The 15,311-nt window shown below is 36.5% G+C and overlaps 1 protein-coding gene across 4 annotated transcripts in view; it reads left to right on the plus strand.

The window, feature by feature from the left end:
- The window catches only part of SRBD1 (S1 RNA binding domain 1), a 123,747-nt gene that overhangs the window by 47,555 nt on the left and 60,881 nt on the right, over positions 1 to 15,311 (plus strand). For all 4 annotated transcript variants that reach the window (XM_027886729.1, XM_027886727.1, XM_027886730.1 and 1 more), the window contains one exon: positions 13,242 to 13,333. In XM_027886729.1, the coding sequence (XP_027742530.1) occupies positions 13,242 to 13,333 (92 nt within the window). The remainder of the gene's footprint in view (positions 1 to 13,241; positions 13,334 to 15,311) is intronic.

The raw sequence follows: 15,311 nt of genomic DNA on the forward strand, positions 1-15,311 counted from the left end.
GGGCAGGCTGAGGATGAGGCTTGGCTCTGCCACCTTCTGCACTAGCCAGCAGAGCTGAGCAGGCGCCTGAGGGCAGGAGATGCTCTGCTGTATTAAAGGGTGCTGCATATCCCACCCTGGCATATGTTTTCCATAACCCCCTGCAGGAGCTGTCTGCATCAGGCAGAGCGCCTCCAGGCTCTGCACTGCTGCGCTGCCATGGAGTCTCTATCAGATAACCTCTGGTTCTCATCTGGACAATTATTGTTTTAATATTGTGCTGTCTTTTCTCCTATACCCCCGATCTCCAGATTGTTGAGGTTTGTTTTGTTGCTTTTGTTTGTTTGTTTTAAAATCACAGCTGTTATTTATCAACTGCAGAAATAGTCTTAACAGTTTAACATCAGACTTGAAATTAAGTGGGCCTACTCTGTTGCTGCAGAAATCAGCAGGGCACACATTTCCATTCATTTAATTTTCAAACAATTTTAGGATTTTTTTTTCACTTGCGGCATTTGAGGAAGCTGGAATAGTTTAGTGTATTTTCAATGCAGCACTGTTTTTGAAAGCAGAGTGTGTTGACTTTTAAAATCTCCATTTGTTTCTCAGACGCTGTTTCAGAGCAGATACGTGCTTTACTGAAACATATACATGGTGCTAATTTTTTAAACTGCCATTAAAAAAATCCTCTAAACCTCAGGTTAATAATATCAAAACCTCAGGTCTTAGCTACAGAGGATCCAAGTGTTCCTGTTAATATGTAGAAAGTTTTAGAGTCTCTGTTCATGGAAATATTTGAAACCTGACTGGACACACCCCTGAGCAACTTGCTTTGGTTCCCTCAGCTTTGAATGAGGGTGTTTGACCAGCCAATCTCCACAGGTGCCTTTTTGGCCATTGTGATTTCTAGGCCTTCAACAGTTTCCAAAAGCTGAAAAAATCATTCCAAGACCCTCACTCTTCATTGGTGGCTTTTCTTGCAGCATCCAGATGTTGTGTGACTGACCCACTACTTTTCAAATGTTTGTAAGAGATTTTCCCATTATAAAATGGGGGGTGGGTGCATCAAAAAGATGGCAAATGTGGTTAAAAAATGCATATTCCAAGATGTTTTTGGTCAAAATATATGTTGATGGACTCATGAGTAATTAGATCTATAAATATGCTAATGAACGTTCACACCATTGTAAGGTATTTTACTGCTAGAATTGCAGGTGATTGAGTATCTAAGAACTGTGTAATGTATCTGTGACTGGAGAAGCACTTGGAAAATTGTGGTGTAAAAGTAAGACAGGTTAGAAATGAAGCATGAGAAATTTCAGTCCAGAAGAATTTTTTTTTAAATGTTTTGTAGCTGAATTAAAAATGTATTTTAAATGAAGTGGTCTTTCAGCATATGTTTATGCCAGTTCTAGTGATAATTCTCATGGAAAGTCTCCAGTGTGGATCTGTCACAACCTAAGGGAACAAAAATTCCCTTTTAAGAGAAGGGGGAAAATAAATATAGGACCACCTAACTGAACTTTTACTTCACTAATTCCGGATATTTATTTTTGTCACACACTTTCCCCCGTTTGGTTACAATCTTACTAAAGGAGTTTGTTGTCAGTAAAAACATGCAATTCATCAATCCATTTCAAGTTTATGTGGATTTGGTCATTATTTTTATTTATGGTTTGTTGGTTTTTTTCACTGAGGTTGATATATACTTCTGTTTGTAATACAAAATGAGAAGATATCCACTGTTATAAATGGTTAAAGGATAAAAAAAAATACACCTAATGTTTAGCTCACTTTCATTTGGAGATATTTTGGTCATATCAGCATCTCTTAGTGCAGATGCCTGGCGGTTGCATAGGATATCAGTAAAATAATAATATTTAAAACTATGACAATGAGGAGAGCAGAAAAGACATGAAAGAACCCTAGAGGCTTAAAAAGAGAAAAATGCATGATTTAATAACAAGGCATTTAATCTACTTAGGTTGCTCTACAGGCAGCTGAGTACATCTTCCTACCTTGAAATCTGTCTGAGAAAAGTAACTGAGCTATTAGAAGTGCTTGTTAAGGTTAAGCAAGTGTCAGTTGATATTTTTTTTATTTTTTTTATTTTTTTTTAGTTTTGCATGAAAAATGTTACATTGTTCTGAAAAATAAGAACTTCTTAACTTCCTTGTTTTTTTCCCCTCTCTGTTGCTGTAATCCTTTTTATACCATAATGCTATAGCATCTTCATAGGGGATTGCTGCAAACACTACACTGCTACCTCTCTTTACAACCTTTTTTCTGATAAAGAAGAACATTTTCCTTGATGGGCAGAAAGGAACACTTCTTGATAATTCTCTGTCTTGAACAGTTATAAACTAGATCATGAGAAAATATCAAAGCAAACCATTTTTCCTATATTAACTGAAAAAAAAAAGAAACAAACAAAAAACCAACAAATGAGGTCTTTAAAAATTATAATAGCATTGTTGTCATTAAATTTGGAGGCTATTTTTGCATTTATTTGCAAGTTATTTTTGAAAGATAGCAGCATATAATTTTTATCAGGTCTCCATGAAGCACTTATTACTTTATATAACATTTGTCTTGAGTATGTTGAGCTGGAGAATAAACTCAGGAGGTGAATATATCTTCTGTAAACTAAAGCAAACAACTTGGTTTTTTTTAGGTGAATTCCAAATCAAAGTAAACTAAGAAGAAACGACATTGCTAGAAAGATGTGGTCACACTTTTTCTTAGTATTTGATACCTCAAAGAAGTTTTCCGCCAGCATTTATTCTGATTCCAGAGTTCTTAATTTATTTTGAGTTTCTCTAGGTGGAAAACCCGGGTACTTCATAGTTCAGTAAACTGTGCCAAGAAGTGTCTGTAGGTTAAAAAGATTTAACATGATGTCTTCAGGGACCGGAGAGGAGCAGCAGCAGAGGATCTGCGATTCTCTTGCTGTGTGCAGTGTCTTTCTGCATTGCATTGCCTTGCCCAACCCTTATAGAAGGCGTATAGTTGACTCCAGCCTTCTCTCCTGGATCTGTGCTGAGGAGAGGGTTTGACTACCGAGGAGAGATTGAGTACTGAGATCCAGTGGTATTGTAGGAAAGGATGAGGGGGAAACAGAATAAAGCCTGACTCTGACCAAAGCTACAGGACAGAATTTCACATGAATTGGGGCTGTGGAGGCTGCACAACAGCAGTGGCCAGGCTGCCTCCCAATTGCCCAGAGTGAGCATTAAAGAAAATGACAGTTGCTGGAGGCACCATTCTCCAAGAAGTATTTTTCTCCATATGCTGTGGTCTTGTCCAGTTATGCTCCACTCTGGGGTTGAAGTCTCCGTTAGAGTTAATGTGACTCTAAGCTCCAGCCTTTGGTCTGGATTAACAAACTGCATTTTAGCCACAGCAGTTGCTGGGTCTGTGCTGCCCTTTCTGACAGATAAAAATGATTCCCAAGAGCAATCTTAGCAACTCTATATTCATATAGCACGTTCTTGTAGCCTTTCTAGGTAATTTCAAACTGCTTGTTTTTGTGTGGTGTCTCTTAATGAAATTTTTGTTTGACTAAATCTGAATGCTGTCTGACAAATAAGTTGGTTGAGAGATCTGTATTTTCTTAAGAACCCAATGGACTCTCTCCCTAATGGGTCATTTGTAGTTTTCAGTGTCCTGTGTCCCACAGAAGAGTGGTATGGGTGTGACAGTGCATGCAGTAGAGAAATGTTTTGGTTTGAAACTGGAACAGACTTGAATCAGACATCAATTTTTCCCCAGTTTTATAACCTGTCAGTGACAACGCCAAATACAGATGGTACTGGCAAAGTCTAGGTATTTCTTTATAGGCATTTTTAAAAATGTCTTATTTGTTTCCAAAACCTCGGTGTGTGATAATGCTTCAACCTGAGTTACTATGCATGAACTACTGAGTTTCCAGGGTTTTACCCTTTGCCTCTACTGTTTCTGAAAACAGCCAGGATGGATCTTATCTCTTGCAAGATCCTGTGTAGCTGAAAGTGGGCTGGGTGCAACAGCAACTTGGCTGTTGCAGGGGTTTCTGCTTGACTGAACTGAGAAGAAGCTGCTGGCAGGACAGTGTTAGTGACAGCCTTCTGCTCTGGAACTTGCAGCTTCCTTTGGTCTGTTGTGTTTTGTGGTGTTAGGTCAAGCTTGTTGGGTTCACCAAGCCCTTGAGAACCTTGAGGGACAGGGGGTAAAAAGCTGGTCATTGAACTCCTCAGTGTGCAACAGCTTTGCTAGGCTTTTTGGGGAGAAGCATTGTCTTCTTGGACTGTTCCATGTTTTTAATGTATGCATCTATGCAATTTAATTCAAGATTTTCTATAAATATATGAAGTAGGAGTGTTTACCATCACCTAGTGCTTTTCTTTTTGAAGCCTGGCTGCCAAAACTGGTTGTGTTTTGTCTCCCTGTGCCTCTGTATTGGGTAGAAAGAGTTTAGGTAAAATTTTGTCAGTGTTTGGCTATGTTTTTTTAATTTTGCACGTATGGTTTGTTCCCCTGAGTTCACTGGGATAATTTAGTTGTGTAAAAGTGAGTGAGCTCTGGCAATTGGTCTTGAAATTATCAAGTGTAAGAAGCATACCCACTTTCACGCCTATTACATTTTTAGAAGTGGACTATAGAGCTTTCATTTTCTGTGTCAAACCTGAGGCCTTTTTTACTGTCTTTCCTTTCTTCTAATGTCAATTGGTTATAGACAGTTAACTTTTGAACATATTTGAATACAACTAATTTTCATTTATTCTGTTTAGATTTACCTTAATGTTGTCATATGGTAATCACATAAAACGTGCTTCCTTCTTTTTAAACCTTTCCTCTTGCACTAAGGTAATGTTGATTCTACAGCATTATCCATATTATTGCAGTTTCTCTCCTTGGCATTGCTGCAACAAGGAGAAGAGCAGTAGTTAAATTTTCTCTCAAGTTCCTACTGTACTACGGTGTTTAAAGTAAAAATAAATTACTTGACTACTTTTTAGTTGGATGGCTAACTTGGAAGTAGATTTTGGACCTGAAGCTCAGATTTTAAAGCTCTCTGCAAGAGCAGAAAGGAGCTTCAACTCCAGCTGCTTTATGAGCAGTGACAGGACTTGTTTTCTGAAACTGTCAATGAAAGCAGTGGGGGCAGTCACAGGTGACTGTCACCTTCAGTCTTGAGACATGCCACCCTAGGTCTTTCACTTTTCACTGCAGACGTGGGACATGTATTTCTTCTGGGGATGAATCCACAGCACCAGTTTTGTTCTGATAACAGCATCTGGCACTAGATTGATTTAACAGGCTATGAGGTTTGCTCTTTTCAGATATGCGCTTGTACGGCAGCTTCTGTGCGGCTCTGACATGGCCACACGCTACTGTTGTTTTTTCTGCCTCCTAGCACCACGTGTGAAGCTAAAGCTCTTTGACACCTGCCATTTGGACCCTTTTCTTACTGAAAAATGTCATCGTTTTCAGACAAGATGAAGACAGATATCTGATCATTCTTCCCTTTGCAGGGATGTGCTGAGGGCATGGTTCATACACTGATGAATAAAGGATTCTAGGCTGTAGCTATACAGTTAGTTTTATTTGCTTAGTACAGTAACTAGTTCTTGATTTGGGGGTTCATAGAATTTTATTTAATACAAAGGAAATTTAAGCATGGTAACTCATGTTTGCAAGAATTCTCAGACCTGTTTCATTCTGCTGCAAGTAGCAATTGTCTTACTGGTTTAATGGCAGGAAACGTCACATCACTTTTTCTTTGGGAGGAGGAATGATGGTAGTTGAGGAATTAAAATCAGAAAATTTTGGATTCTTCTAGTTCTGTAATCAGTGAAATTTTTTGAGGGATGTGTTTTCTGCATTCATCCAAATCTAGAAGTTAGTAGAACTGGGCTGCATTTTCCAAAATAGTAACATTTTTGAAAGGAGAAGCTTTTAAATTCTATGCACCAAGTGCTTTCCCTGTGTTTTTGAAACCTGTTTTGTAGTAACAAAGAGGCAATCAGGTTGCCTGGCTCAGAAGATAATTGTCCTTACATTTGAAATATCCTCTTATTAGGTTTCATTGCAGGAAAAGTGCTCTTAGAATGTAAAATCAACACACAGGCTTCTTATAGACTCCAAAGGAGTGAAAGTCAAAAACATTGGGCTTTTTAGCCCTAGTATTTCCCAGCTTGCAGAGGAGTGGGTAATACTTCAAGGCAACTATTTGAATAATTAATTTTTTAATATACTTACTAATTTTCCAGTCTTTGTCATGTATTTCTTCTGACATTAAAAAGACATAGGTCTTTTTAATTACACTGGCTTTCAGTTCTTACATTCCTTTAAATTTCTTATAAACAGACATAGAGGAATTCTTGCATTTTATCTGATGTTGAAAGACTATAATTTGGTATCAAACCATTGAATTTTGCATGTTGTTCTTCATCTGAAAGTTTGTACTTCAATTCTATGGGGAAGTTTAGTTCTGTGTAAGCATACTAGAAAAAAATGAAGTATCATTCTAAGACTAAGTGCTATTTTAATATAAGTAATTTTTAATTATCTGAAGCAACAATACAAACTGTGATTAGAGTATCTCATTAAACATGGATTAAAACAGGTCTAATTCTTTTCTTTTGAGCAGGTTCTAAAGATCTATACTGTCCACCAGGAAAGCCATCAGCCTAACTGGTGCTAAATACCATTTATGGCTGACCAGGAGAGAAATAATCCCTAATGCAAGGATGATTAGCTCAAACTTTTGCCATTTCAGAAACTGCTTTATAAGGTGCTTATTTATTGTTCATGCTGTAGGGTCAGCAAGCTGTTTCAAAAGTAGGGTTTGCAACTGAAAGAAGAGTTAGTGTTAGTCTGTGTTGAAAATTGCTGCGCAGCAGAGTCCCTGGTTTGAAATAATGTACTAATTTTTACTTTAAAAAGTAGATTGAGTTGGTCGAGACCGAATTCTCTTTTTCTTTGCATGGTGTAAACTCTAGTAAACTTTGTGAAATACAGAGCAAAGTTATTCATGCATGGGTGGAAATATTGACTTTTTTGTTTTGAATTCAAAATACTAGTTGTAAATGGAAACTTAAGAATGCAACTGAGCAACAATGTGAGTCTGTATCACTGCTTATCGTTTGATGTGCTCTCTGAAGACTCTTTGTGGGGTTAACTTCTTGTGTGCTTGGGACCTCTGAAGCAGGAACTGTATGTTAAGACTTGTGGTGTCCCACCTGCATCTAATTGAATAGCTTCACAGTGAGTCACTATGAGCCTTTTTTGTAGTATTTTTGCTAAAGACGATTATAACAGCCTTTGTCCAGTGTGACTGATTTTGAAAGGTAGAATTCCATATAAGCAAAACTTTTATGATATGGAGTGACTTTAAGTTTTGAGTGAAGCAATGAAAACTTGATGAAAATTCCTTTCCTGCCTAACAGAATATTTCAGTAATAAAAATATTTTACAATAAGAATATCTCCCAGGTACTAGATATTGTTGAAATTTAAAGCTAATTCTTTAGATTATTTAAAACCACAGATGAATTGTGTCTTTTTTGTCTTGATTCTATTGAACAATGCTTGCTTTCTAATACAATCCTTTTTTGTCCTCCTGACATCTTCCTTTACCATACCACTAGCTTAGGAGCTGGGGGAAAGACCAGCTTTTGAGTTTAATCTCATCTATCAGAATGAACAGGCTTTTAAAAAAATCTCTTTGGTCTTTCTGTTCTTTGAATGCATTATTCAGAATATACCAGAGCCTTTTAATCTTGCGCTTCCATGACATATGTTCCTTATGTGGAAAAAAAGAAGCCGTGGCGTAGCTGTGTCAGAGCCAGGGTCTGTCAAGCCTGGTGTCCTATTGTTCCTGTGGCAGGGTGCGTGTGGCTGCATAAATCACAGCGTCCCCTCAGCCTGTGCCGGACTGCAGTCTCCAGTGGGCTGCAGTCGTCACCTCCCCGGCAGAAGGAACTGTGCTGTGCACACAGCATGCGGGTGCTGCGGTGCTCACGGGCCCAAACGTGCATTGCTAGGAGCAGCAGGTAACTCTGCCCAAAACCCCAAAGAAACCTGCAGCTTGCCGTGGGTAATGATGAGGAGTTGGGAGGGGCTGTCCCAAGTTGCTCCTGCCAAGTTGACGGGAGAAGAAAGAGCAAGACAAGTCAAAATGCAAATGAACGGATTATTGCCGTTTCCTATCAAGAGCTTCTTTGACCTCCTCTGTGTGGCTTTCATTAGTCATCAAAAATGGGTATGTAGGGAGTCATATAAGAACAGATGCAGGCATCTTATTCTCTAGTGTAGCTCTGAACCCTTTTAGGTTTTAGGCTCTTCTGGAACTAGCTGTGATTTCTGTGTTTTCAGTAAGGCCCAATGGGTTTCTCATTCATGAAACAGCCCAATCTTCTTTTGAGCATGCGCTTAATTAAGTCTTCCCGGCCCCTTCTTACTTTGTTTTTAATCACTGCATCTGTCAACATAATTAAAGATTGGTATGTTCCAACTGAACTTCTAAATGTAACATTCTTTTCTAGCAAATATTTTACCATTTTATTTAATTTTATTTTTCTGTCCTGGATGATTCATAAGCCAATTATTTTAGAAAGTTAACAGTAAATAAACCTTTGACCCTTTTGTACCGCTGTTGTTTGGGGGAGCCTCTGGCTTTTGTTGCCACAAGTTTATGAAGAATGTATTTATCAATTAACATGTAAAAGGTTGGGTTAGAGGAACTAGGCACAATTACTAAATTTGGATTGTGAAGGGAGTTATTTTGACAGATTATCATATTATGACCAAATATTAATATCTTGGCCCATTTTAAGGTTGACATACCCTTTGCTTTAAAATGACCATAATTTTCTTCCAAGTAATAAACACCAGACTCTTCTTTCTACTGGTATTGTTTCTTAAAATTCTGTTTTAAAGGATTTAAGTTGTAAATCAGGGATTTGGAGTTTGTAGAAACAGTAAGTTATGTACAGTTGGATAAAGTTGCTTTTTCTTTCTCTGTATCTTGTTAATCCTGTGTTGAATTTGATTGTGGAGAAATTACCTCAATGCAATTTAAGAGTCTTAAATGTTGATAAGGTTCATGAGAATGTCAGGAAGGTGCATTCATCTTTAAACCCACAAACGTCAAGCCTGATATCCTTTTTTGTTTTACATACATTAGATTTTTTCTCATAGTTTTGAAAGGCTTTAGAGTAAAAATTTACTATCTAGGAAACTTGCAAGTTTTAAAAATTGTAATTTAGTTAAACAACTGTTGGTAACTAAGTTGTTATATGTAATTTTTAAGGTTATTCATTTTTGTAGGTATGTAATAGCTTTGAATTAAAAAAAAATTCTAAGTATTCTTAGTAGTTGGTTTTTTTTACCTTTTACAAGAAAGGCTTTTTTTCCTGTAGAAATTCAGAGATCGGAAATCTGAATATTTTCAAATCAAATCGTTTTTTCAGACCAAATATATAGTACTTATTTAAGCTGAGTAAGAAAATTACTTGCTTTAGTAAGTGTTAAAAGGCTCTTTAAAGTATTTCGAATACAGGTGGCATAATTTCTAGCATAAAGCTGAAGGCCCACCAGGTGGTGCTGGTGGAATATATTTAATGTTGGTTTAGCTACTTAAAATGTGTCTTAACAAATGTGAATGAGGTGAGTGTAGTATAGGAAAACATAGTTTCTGTGCAACAAGCTTGTTTGTACCATTAAAAAGAGTACATTGTAATATTGTGTAGTGGCTTTGTGATTTGGGCACTTTTCATTTTTAGAAGTTGGATATAGATGCTGAGGAAAAAAACTTTATGTGGGATGTCTGATGTGGGAAGCAGACAGTATGGAGGCATAGTCCCAGACTCTTTACCTGTTTTGTTTTTTTTAAAAAACTTGACCATTCAGGGAGTAGAAGCGTATCGTATCATAACCATGTGCTTGTTTACCTACTACAGATTGACTTTAAAAATAGCTGTTTAATAATGCTGTTACTGTCTACATTTTGGTCAGCGCAAGGATTTTTCCTCTAACACGATGCACAGAAATAAGGGTCTCATGAGGGGTGGAGGAGTCAAGTTTTTCAGGTTTCCTATATTATGTGACTTACGAAGTTGAAATAGAAACAAATACTGAAGGTACACAGGGTTTTAGATACAATTTCACCAACTCTTATGAAGCCTTAATTGAATATTGTATCCTTTATTAAAAGGGGGAGATTGAAGAAAAATGTGGACTGTGCAGTAGTTAGAAATAAATTTCTGTTGCCTACTCATTTGAACAGATTTGATTTTGTCTTAATATACCTTACATATGTGTAGTATTTGAAAGGCACGATGCAGAGCATTTTGCAACATTGAATTAGCTTAAATTGTCCTATAAATCATCCACCTTTTCAAGAGCATTATTAGAACTGGGAAATAAACCAAAATGTCAGTGAACCAAAGTGACTGTCTCCTTTCTAGTCAAAAAATAAAATCCAGAACAACTGCTGACAATCCCCAAACCTATTTTGCTTATAATCTTAGTATTTTGACCAAGCTAAATGTTTTAGCACCATATGTGCCAGTGTCACATTAGTAACCACCTCACTAGGTAAAAACAAGCTAAATCAAACCATATGACAGCCAGTAATAGTTCTGTAAAAGTTTGGGTTTGACGATGGTTGAATGAATCAGAGGGTGGTTTCTTTGGAGTTTGTGGCCTTATGCGTTTAATCTGGGTAACAAATTTATTTAATATCTGGGTTTTACTGTCTTGGGTGCAGCAGTTATGGGGTTCTGCCTGAGTGAAAATTCTTCATCCCCTTTTCCATGCCTGCCACACCAAATACTTCATAGAATAACTGCATGCATCTACAACACCATCTCAGAGTGGTTGTCAAGTATCCAGTGTATGCTGCTTCTGAAAGTGCTTTTTAGATCTTGTTCTCTTGCTTGAAATAATTCTTTCACTTGGCTTCCCGTCTTCTTCTTGTCCCAACGTGTAAATGTTTTTACTCTTGAGGAAAGGAAATATGCTTTTTTCAAATGTTTCTGTCTCCCATCACGAGTTTTAATTTTATTTATTCATTTTAGCAAGTTTTTAGCAATTTTATTTATTCATTTTAGCAAGTTTTGTACCTTAAAATTTGGCACCATTCACATGTAACCACAGAATGACAGCATTATTGCAATCCCTCTGCTTCTGCAAATTGGCAATGTAGCATTAATGTGAATCAATAAAATGTCAAGTGTGTTAAAATTCCCATCTAGGTCACACTGGGTTTTTTGACTGCACAAAATACTGGGAAGGGATCAAGAAAAAAACTTTATGCAGTAGTACAGTTTATAGTACAGCACTGTAAAAATGCGTTCGAAACACTGTTGTGGGTTTTTTTGTTTTTTGTGGTTTTGTTTTTTTTTTAATAGAAGTGTATTATCAATATACTAAATCTAGAACTTGCGTGAGAGGCAACTTTTGCAATCTGGTTGAATACCAAGATTGAAGAACGATTAGTGAAAAGCTGTTAGAAGTGTGTGCTAACATGTGTGGTTTTTTGGAAGCAACATCCAAAAAGGGAGAGCTTGCCAGATGCTGCCTTTATAAGGTGCGAACAGGTTAAGAAATATGTTCTGCTGCATTGTTCTTTAAACTACCCGTTCATCAGAAAAATCAGTTTTATTAGTCTTCTGTCAACATCTTTGTTAGGTTTTTGTGATATGATCTTATTTCTGAACTCTGTGATGTGAATGTTTTATGAATGTCATTTATAGTGAAGGAATGCTCATAATACTGAATCGTTTTAAAAGATCATGTAAATAGTTTCATTTTCACTTGCCCTGTTCAGCTGGTCTGAGGATTTTTTCGCTCTGTTAAACTAGTTGTTGGAATGGGTCTGGAGTTACACTAATACTAAAGAGAACAGGATTTTATTCTCTGTATTTATTGAAAGATCCAGTCTGTCTGAAATATTGAAATGCTCTTTCGACTAACTTTAAAATCTGTCTTGTCTGCACAGCACTTCACCAAAGTCCAGTTTTGATTAGGGAAAGGGGGAATCTGCACAAACAACAGTACGAAAGTCTTACCTTTTGTATCTGCATTTTACACTATTTACTGTTACTGTGCTCAAAACACTGAATGGGAATGTATTTTACCTCTGAGTTGTTCTCCAGCTTTTCCTAAAGGGAGTGGCATCTCAGTATCAATTTCTTTATTTAGAAATTCAACCTACTAAATGTTCTAAAAGGAAAATTTATAGTCCAATTTTAAAACAATATAAAGCAAGTTAGGGTTTTTACTGAAATGTCTAGGGTGATGTTTTCTCTCCTTATGACAAAGATTAGGTTATTCTAAGAGAGGCAGAATAAAAGTAAAAATAGTTCTGAAACTGATAGTATTAACTTCCAGTGCATTAGCTGTATGATGTCGTAATTATCAACCTGAAATTCAAGTTCTACTGAAGTTATTCGAAGAAATATACTCTTGATTCAGTGGTGTCTGAATTTCACAGCTGAAAATAACTTACACTAAAAACTGGATTGCTGTTTTTCTCTTGAGTGAAACTAGGGCACTCGAGGGTTTTTTAATTACGTGCCGTGATTTGAATTGGTGAGTTTATCATCATTACTGAGTGAGTTTGAGGTGTGTGGTAGATACATGAACTGTAGCTTAAGTTACTGAAGACATACAGTCTGTGTTTTTCTTTGGGGATGGCAGTGAGAGCGGGGAGAAGACGGTATGAAATGCCGCTGAGGAGCGAGCCGCAGCTCTGGCTCAGTCTGCGTCAAGTTGGGGTTTTTTGAGTGTTTTAGGCAGCTGGCTTGAGACAATGTGTGTGCGTGCTCATGACTTGGATTCATGTAATTGTTTAATGTGAGACTTTAGAACGTAGGTGTTTTTAATGAAATAATCAGGTAGGGTTTTTTATGTTTATGAAAGCTGGTTTGCCTGTTTACTTCTGGTAACCCTTGTTTCTTGTGTTAATTTTCTCTTCTGTAAAGATTGATACAGAGGCTGATATTATGTACAGTGTGTATTTATAATAGGGCCAGAATTGAAAAAGAATAAATGTTGCAGGTCAGGGAGGGGTATTCTGACTTAAATGGAGATCTTCTACTTTGTCCTGTCTTACTTCTGTAAGTATTTGGTTGATTCAAGATATTTTTAAAACATGAGGTGAGGCTTTAAAAAAAAAAAATAAATCCCAAATATTCACTTAAGTCACTTCAAAAGTCTTTCAGTTGTGTTGTTCTGTTGTGTGGTGTTTTGATTATTTGCCACTTTATTTTTCAGCATTGTCAGTGAAGCGGGAGCATCTATCTACAGTGTCAGTCCAGAAGCATGCAAGGAAATGCCAGACCTAGACCCTAACCTAAGAAGTGCAGGTATGAAGAGTATTTCTTTTTATCACCTTTCAACATGGAGCTCAAGGGTCAGTTCTCAGAGTGTTTTGTTTATAATATTAAGTATAATAATAGTCAAAAGTAGAAAAAGTTTTGGTTGTTTTGTTTCTAAACTTTAATCCATCTCTATTTCACATTTGAAGTCCTAGGTATGCAAATTAATTACATCATCTTCTTCTAACGCCTGTAAAGTAAAGATCCTTGAGGATATATTGCTTCAACAGCCCAGCACAGGAGAATTTATAGCGATTAATATAAACAGTGAATTGCATAAACTTTCATAGCTTCACACGTCCATGCCCACGAGAACTAGACCTTTCCTCTCTTCTCTTGTCCCATGTGCACACAAATGTCTCTAGAAATAATTAAACCATTCAAGGGCTAGGAAAAAATGTAGGAGTGGAACAGATTATTTAAAGGTGTGCATCCATTGTGATCACTGGAATCTTCATCTAGCTGATATAGTCCTCAAAGAAATACTGTTTAGTTTTTAAAAAATTATTTACTTCAGCATAAATTTCACTGAGGTATAATACTGCTCAAGTTCTTAGAAATGTGCACTTGTAGCCACTATTATAATTTTCAGTGTTTGGTTAAACAGTCGTCTTTAATGATCAAATTCCTGGCAGCTTTGTCAGTGTCCAAATTCTACTCATTGATTTGGTTTACTGGTTGACAGCTGTAAGGGTAGGTTTGAGGTTACTTTTGGATTACTTCATTTACGTGTTTTTGTGTATCTTTTTGCATTTTTTTTTTTACCTACCTACCTTTTTTTTTTTCTTGGTTTTTCTGTAATTTACTGTCATTCTCAATCAAATGTAGCATATTGGAAAATGCAGCAACACTAATGTATAAGTCTTTTCCAGTCAAAATTATAAGGATCTTAATTTTAATGTTATTCTAGCAGGTTACTGGCCTGGAAATCCTTTGGAGGGTGTAGAAGTAGATTAGCAGAAAACAATTGTGTAGTTATGTGGTAAAACTTCCTAGAATTCCCTATGTTCCCCTTTCCTTTTATTTCCACGAAGGGTAAAAAGTGTTAACTCAATGTTTCAAGTGAATGTTTTTACAGGAATATTCTTGAAATGTTTATATCATTTGCAAGACAGGCCTCTAGGTTCTTTTTGCTTGACTCTTTTTCCTGAGTGCGAACAGACTCCATTATGATTATTTCTTCCCTGGGCGACAGAGGTTTTGAATGTGTCATGGTATGGCCAGAGCAAATATTAGACATGTGATGTTTCTGTGTTTGTGACAGAAGGCTTTCCGTTGGACCAGAATTTTTTATGTTGCTGATTTATTAAATGTGGGTTTAGAGTCGATGGAAATGAACAAAATAACACTGAAAAGAATGGAAACTAGTTATATAAAATTATACTTTTCCAGATATACATGATTTTCCTTTTTTTTGAAGTTAATTTTTAATATTTCAGACACTTTTATTTTGTGTTGTGCGTCAAGTACAGTAAATGAAACTAAAATTTTTAATATATGACCAATTTCAGTATTAATTACCTAGAGTTCATAATTACTCCATTATTACTAGGATTTGCTTCAGGCATAACCTAAGTGCTGTTGCATCTGGTTTGAAAAACATCAGCAATTTTAACATGCTGTAGCAGTCCCACAGAATGGAGAGAAACTGAAAAAGAGTAGGATAGAAAGTGCAAAATAATTGCTTAGTTCCATGAATGTTGGCTGGTATAAAGCTGACAGCTAGAACTATATTTATTACACTTGAGTCTTTCTAGAAGTTATAGATTTTCTTCCCGATGTCTTCTGGTGTCAAACTGTAATTAGTTGTGCTAAAACTGTACATGTTTTCTTAAAGTTGAATGTAAAAATCTGACATAACATTTGAGGAAAGCATTAACTGATGTTTGAGGGTTTTTTTGCAAACTTTTTTCTCAACTAGCGTTTACTTTTCAAGTTTTGATTTTCCTTTAATTTGCAGCAAACA

Source organism: Empidonax traillii, unplaced genomic scaffold, assembly GCF_003031625.1.
Source record: "Empidonax traillii isolate 1590-97213 ecotype Southwest subspecies unplaced genomic scaffold, ASM303162v1 scaffold193:size819438, whole genome shotgun sequence".
Classification (NCBI taxonomy): Eukaryota; Metazoa; Chordata; class Aves; order Passeriformes; family Tyrannidae; genus Empidonax; species Empidonax traillii.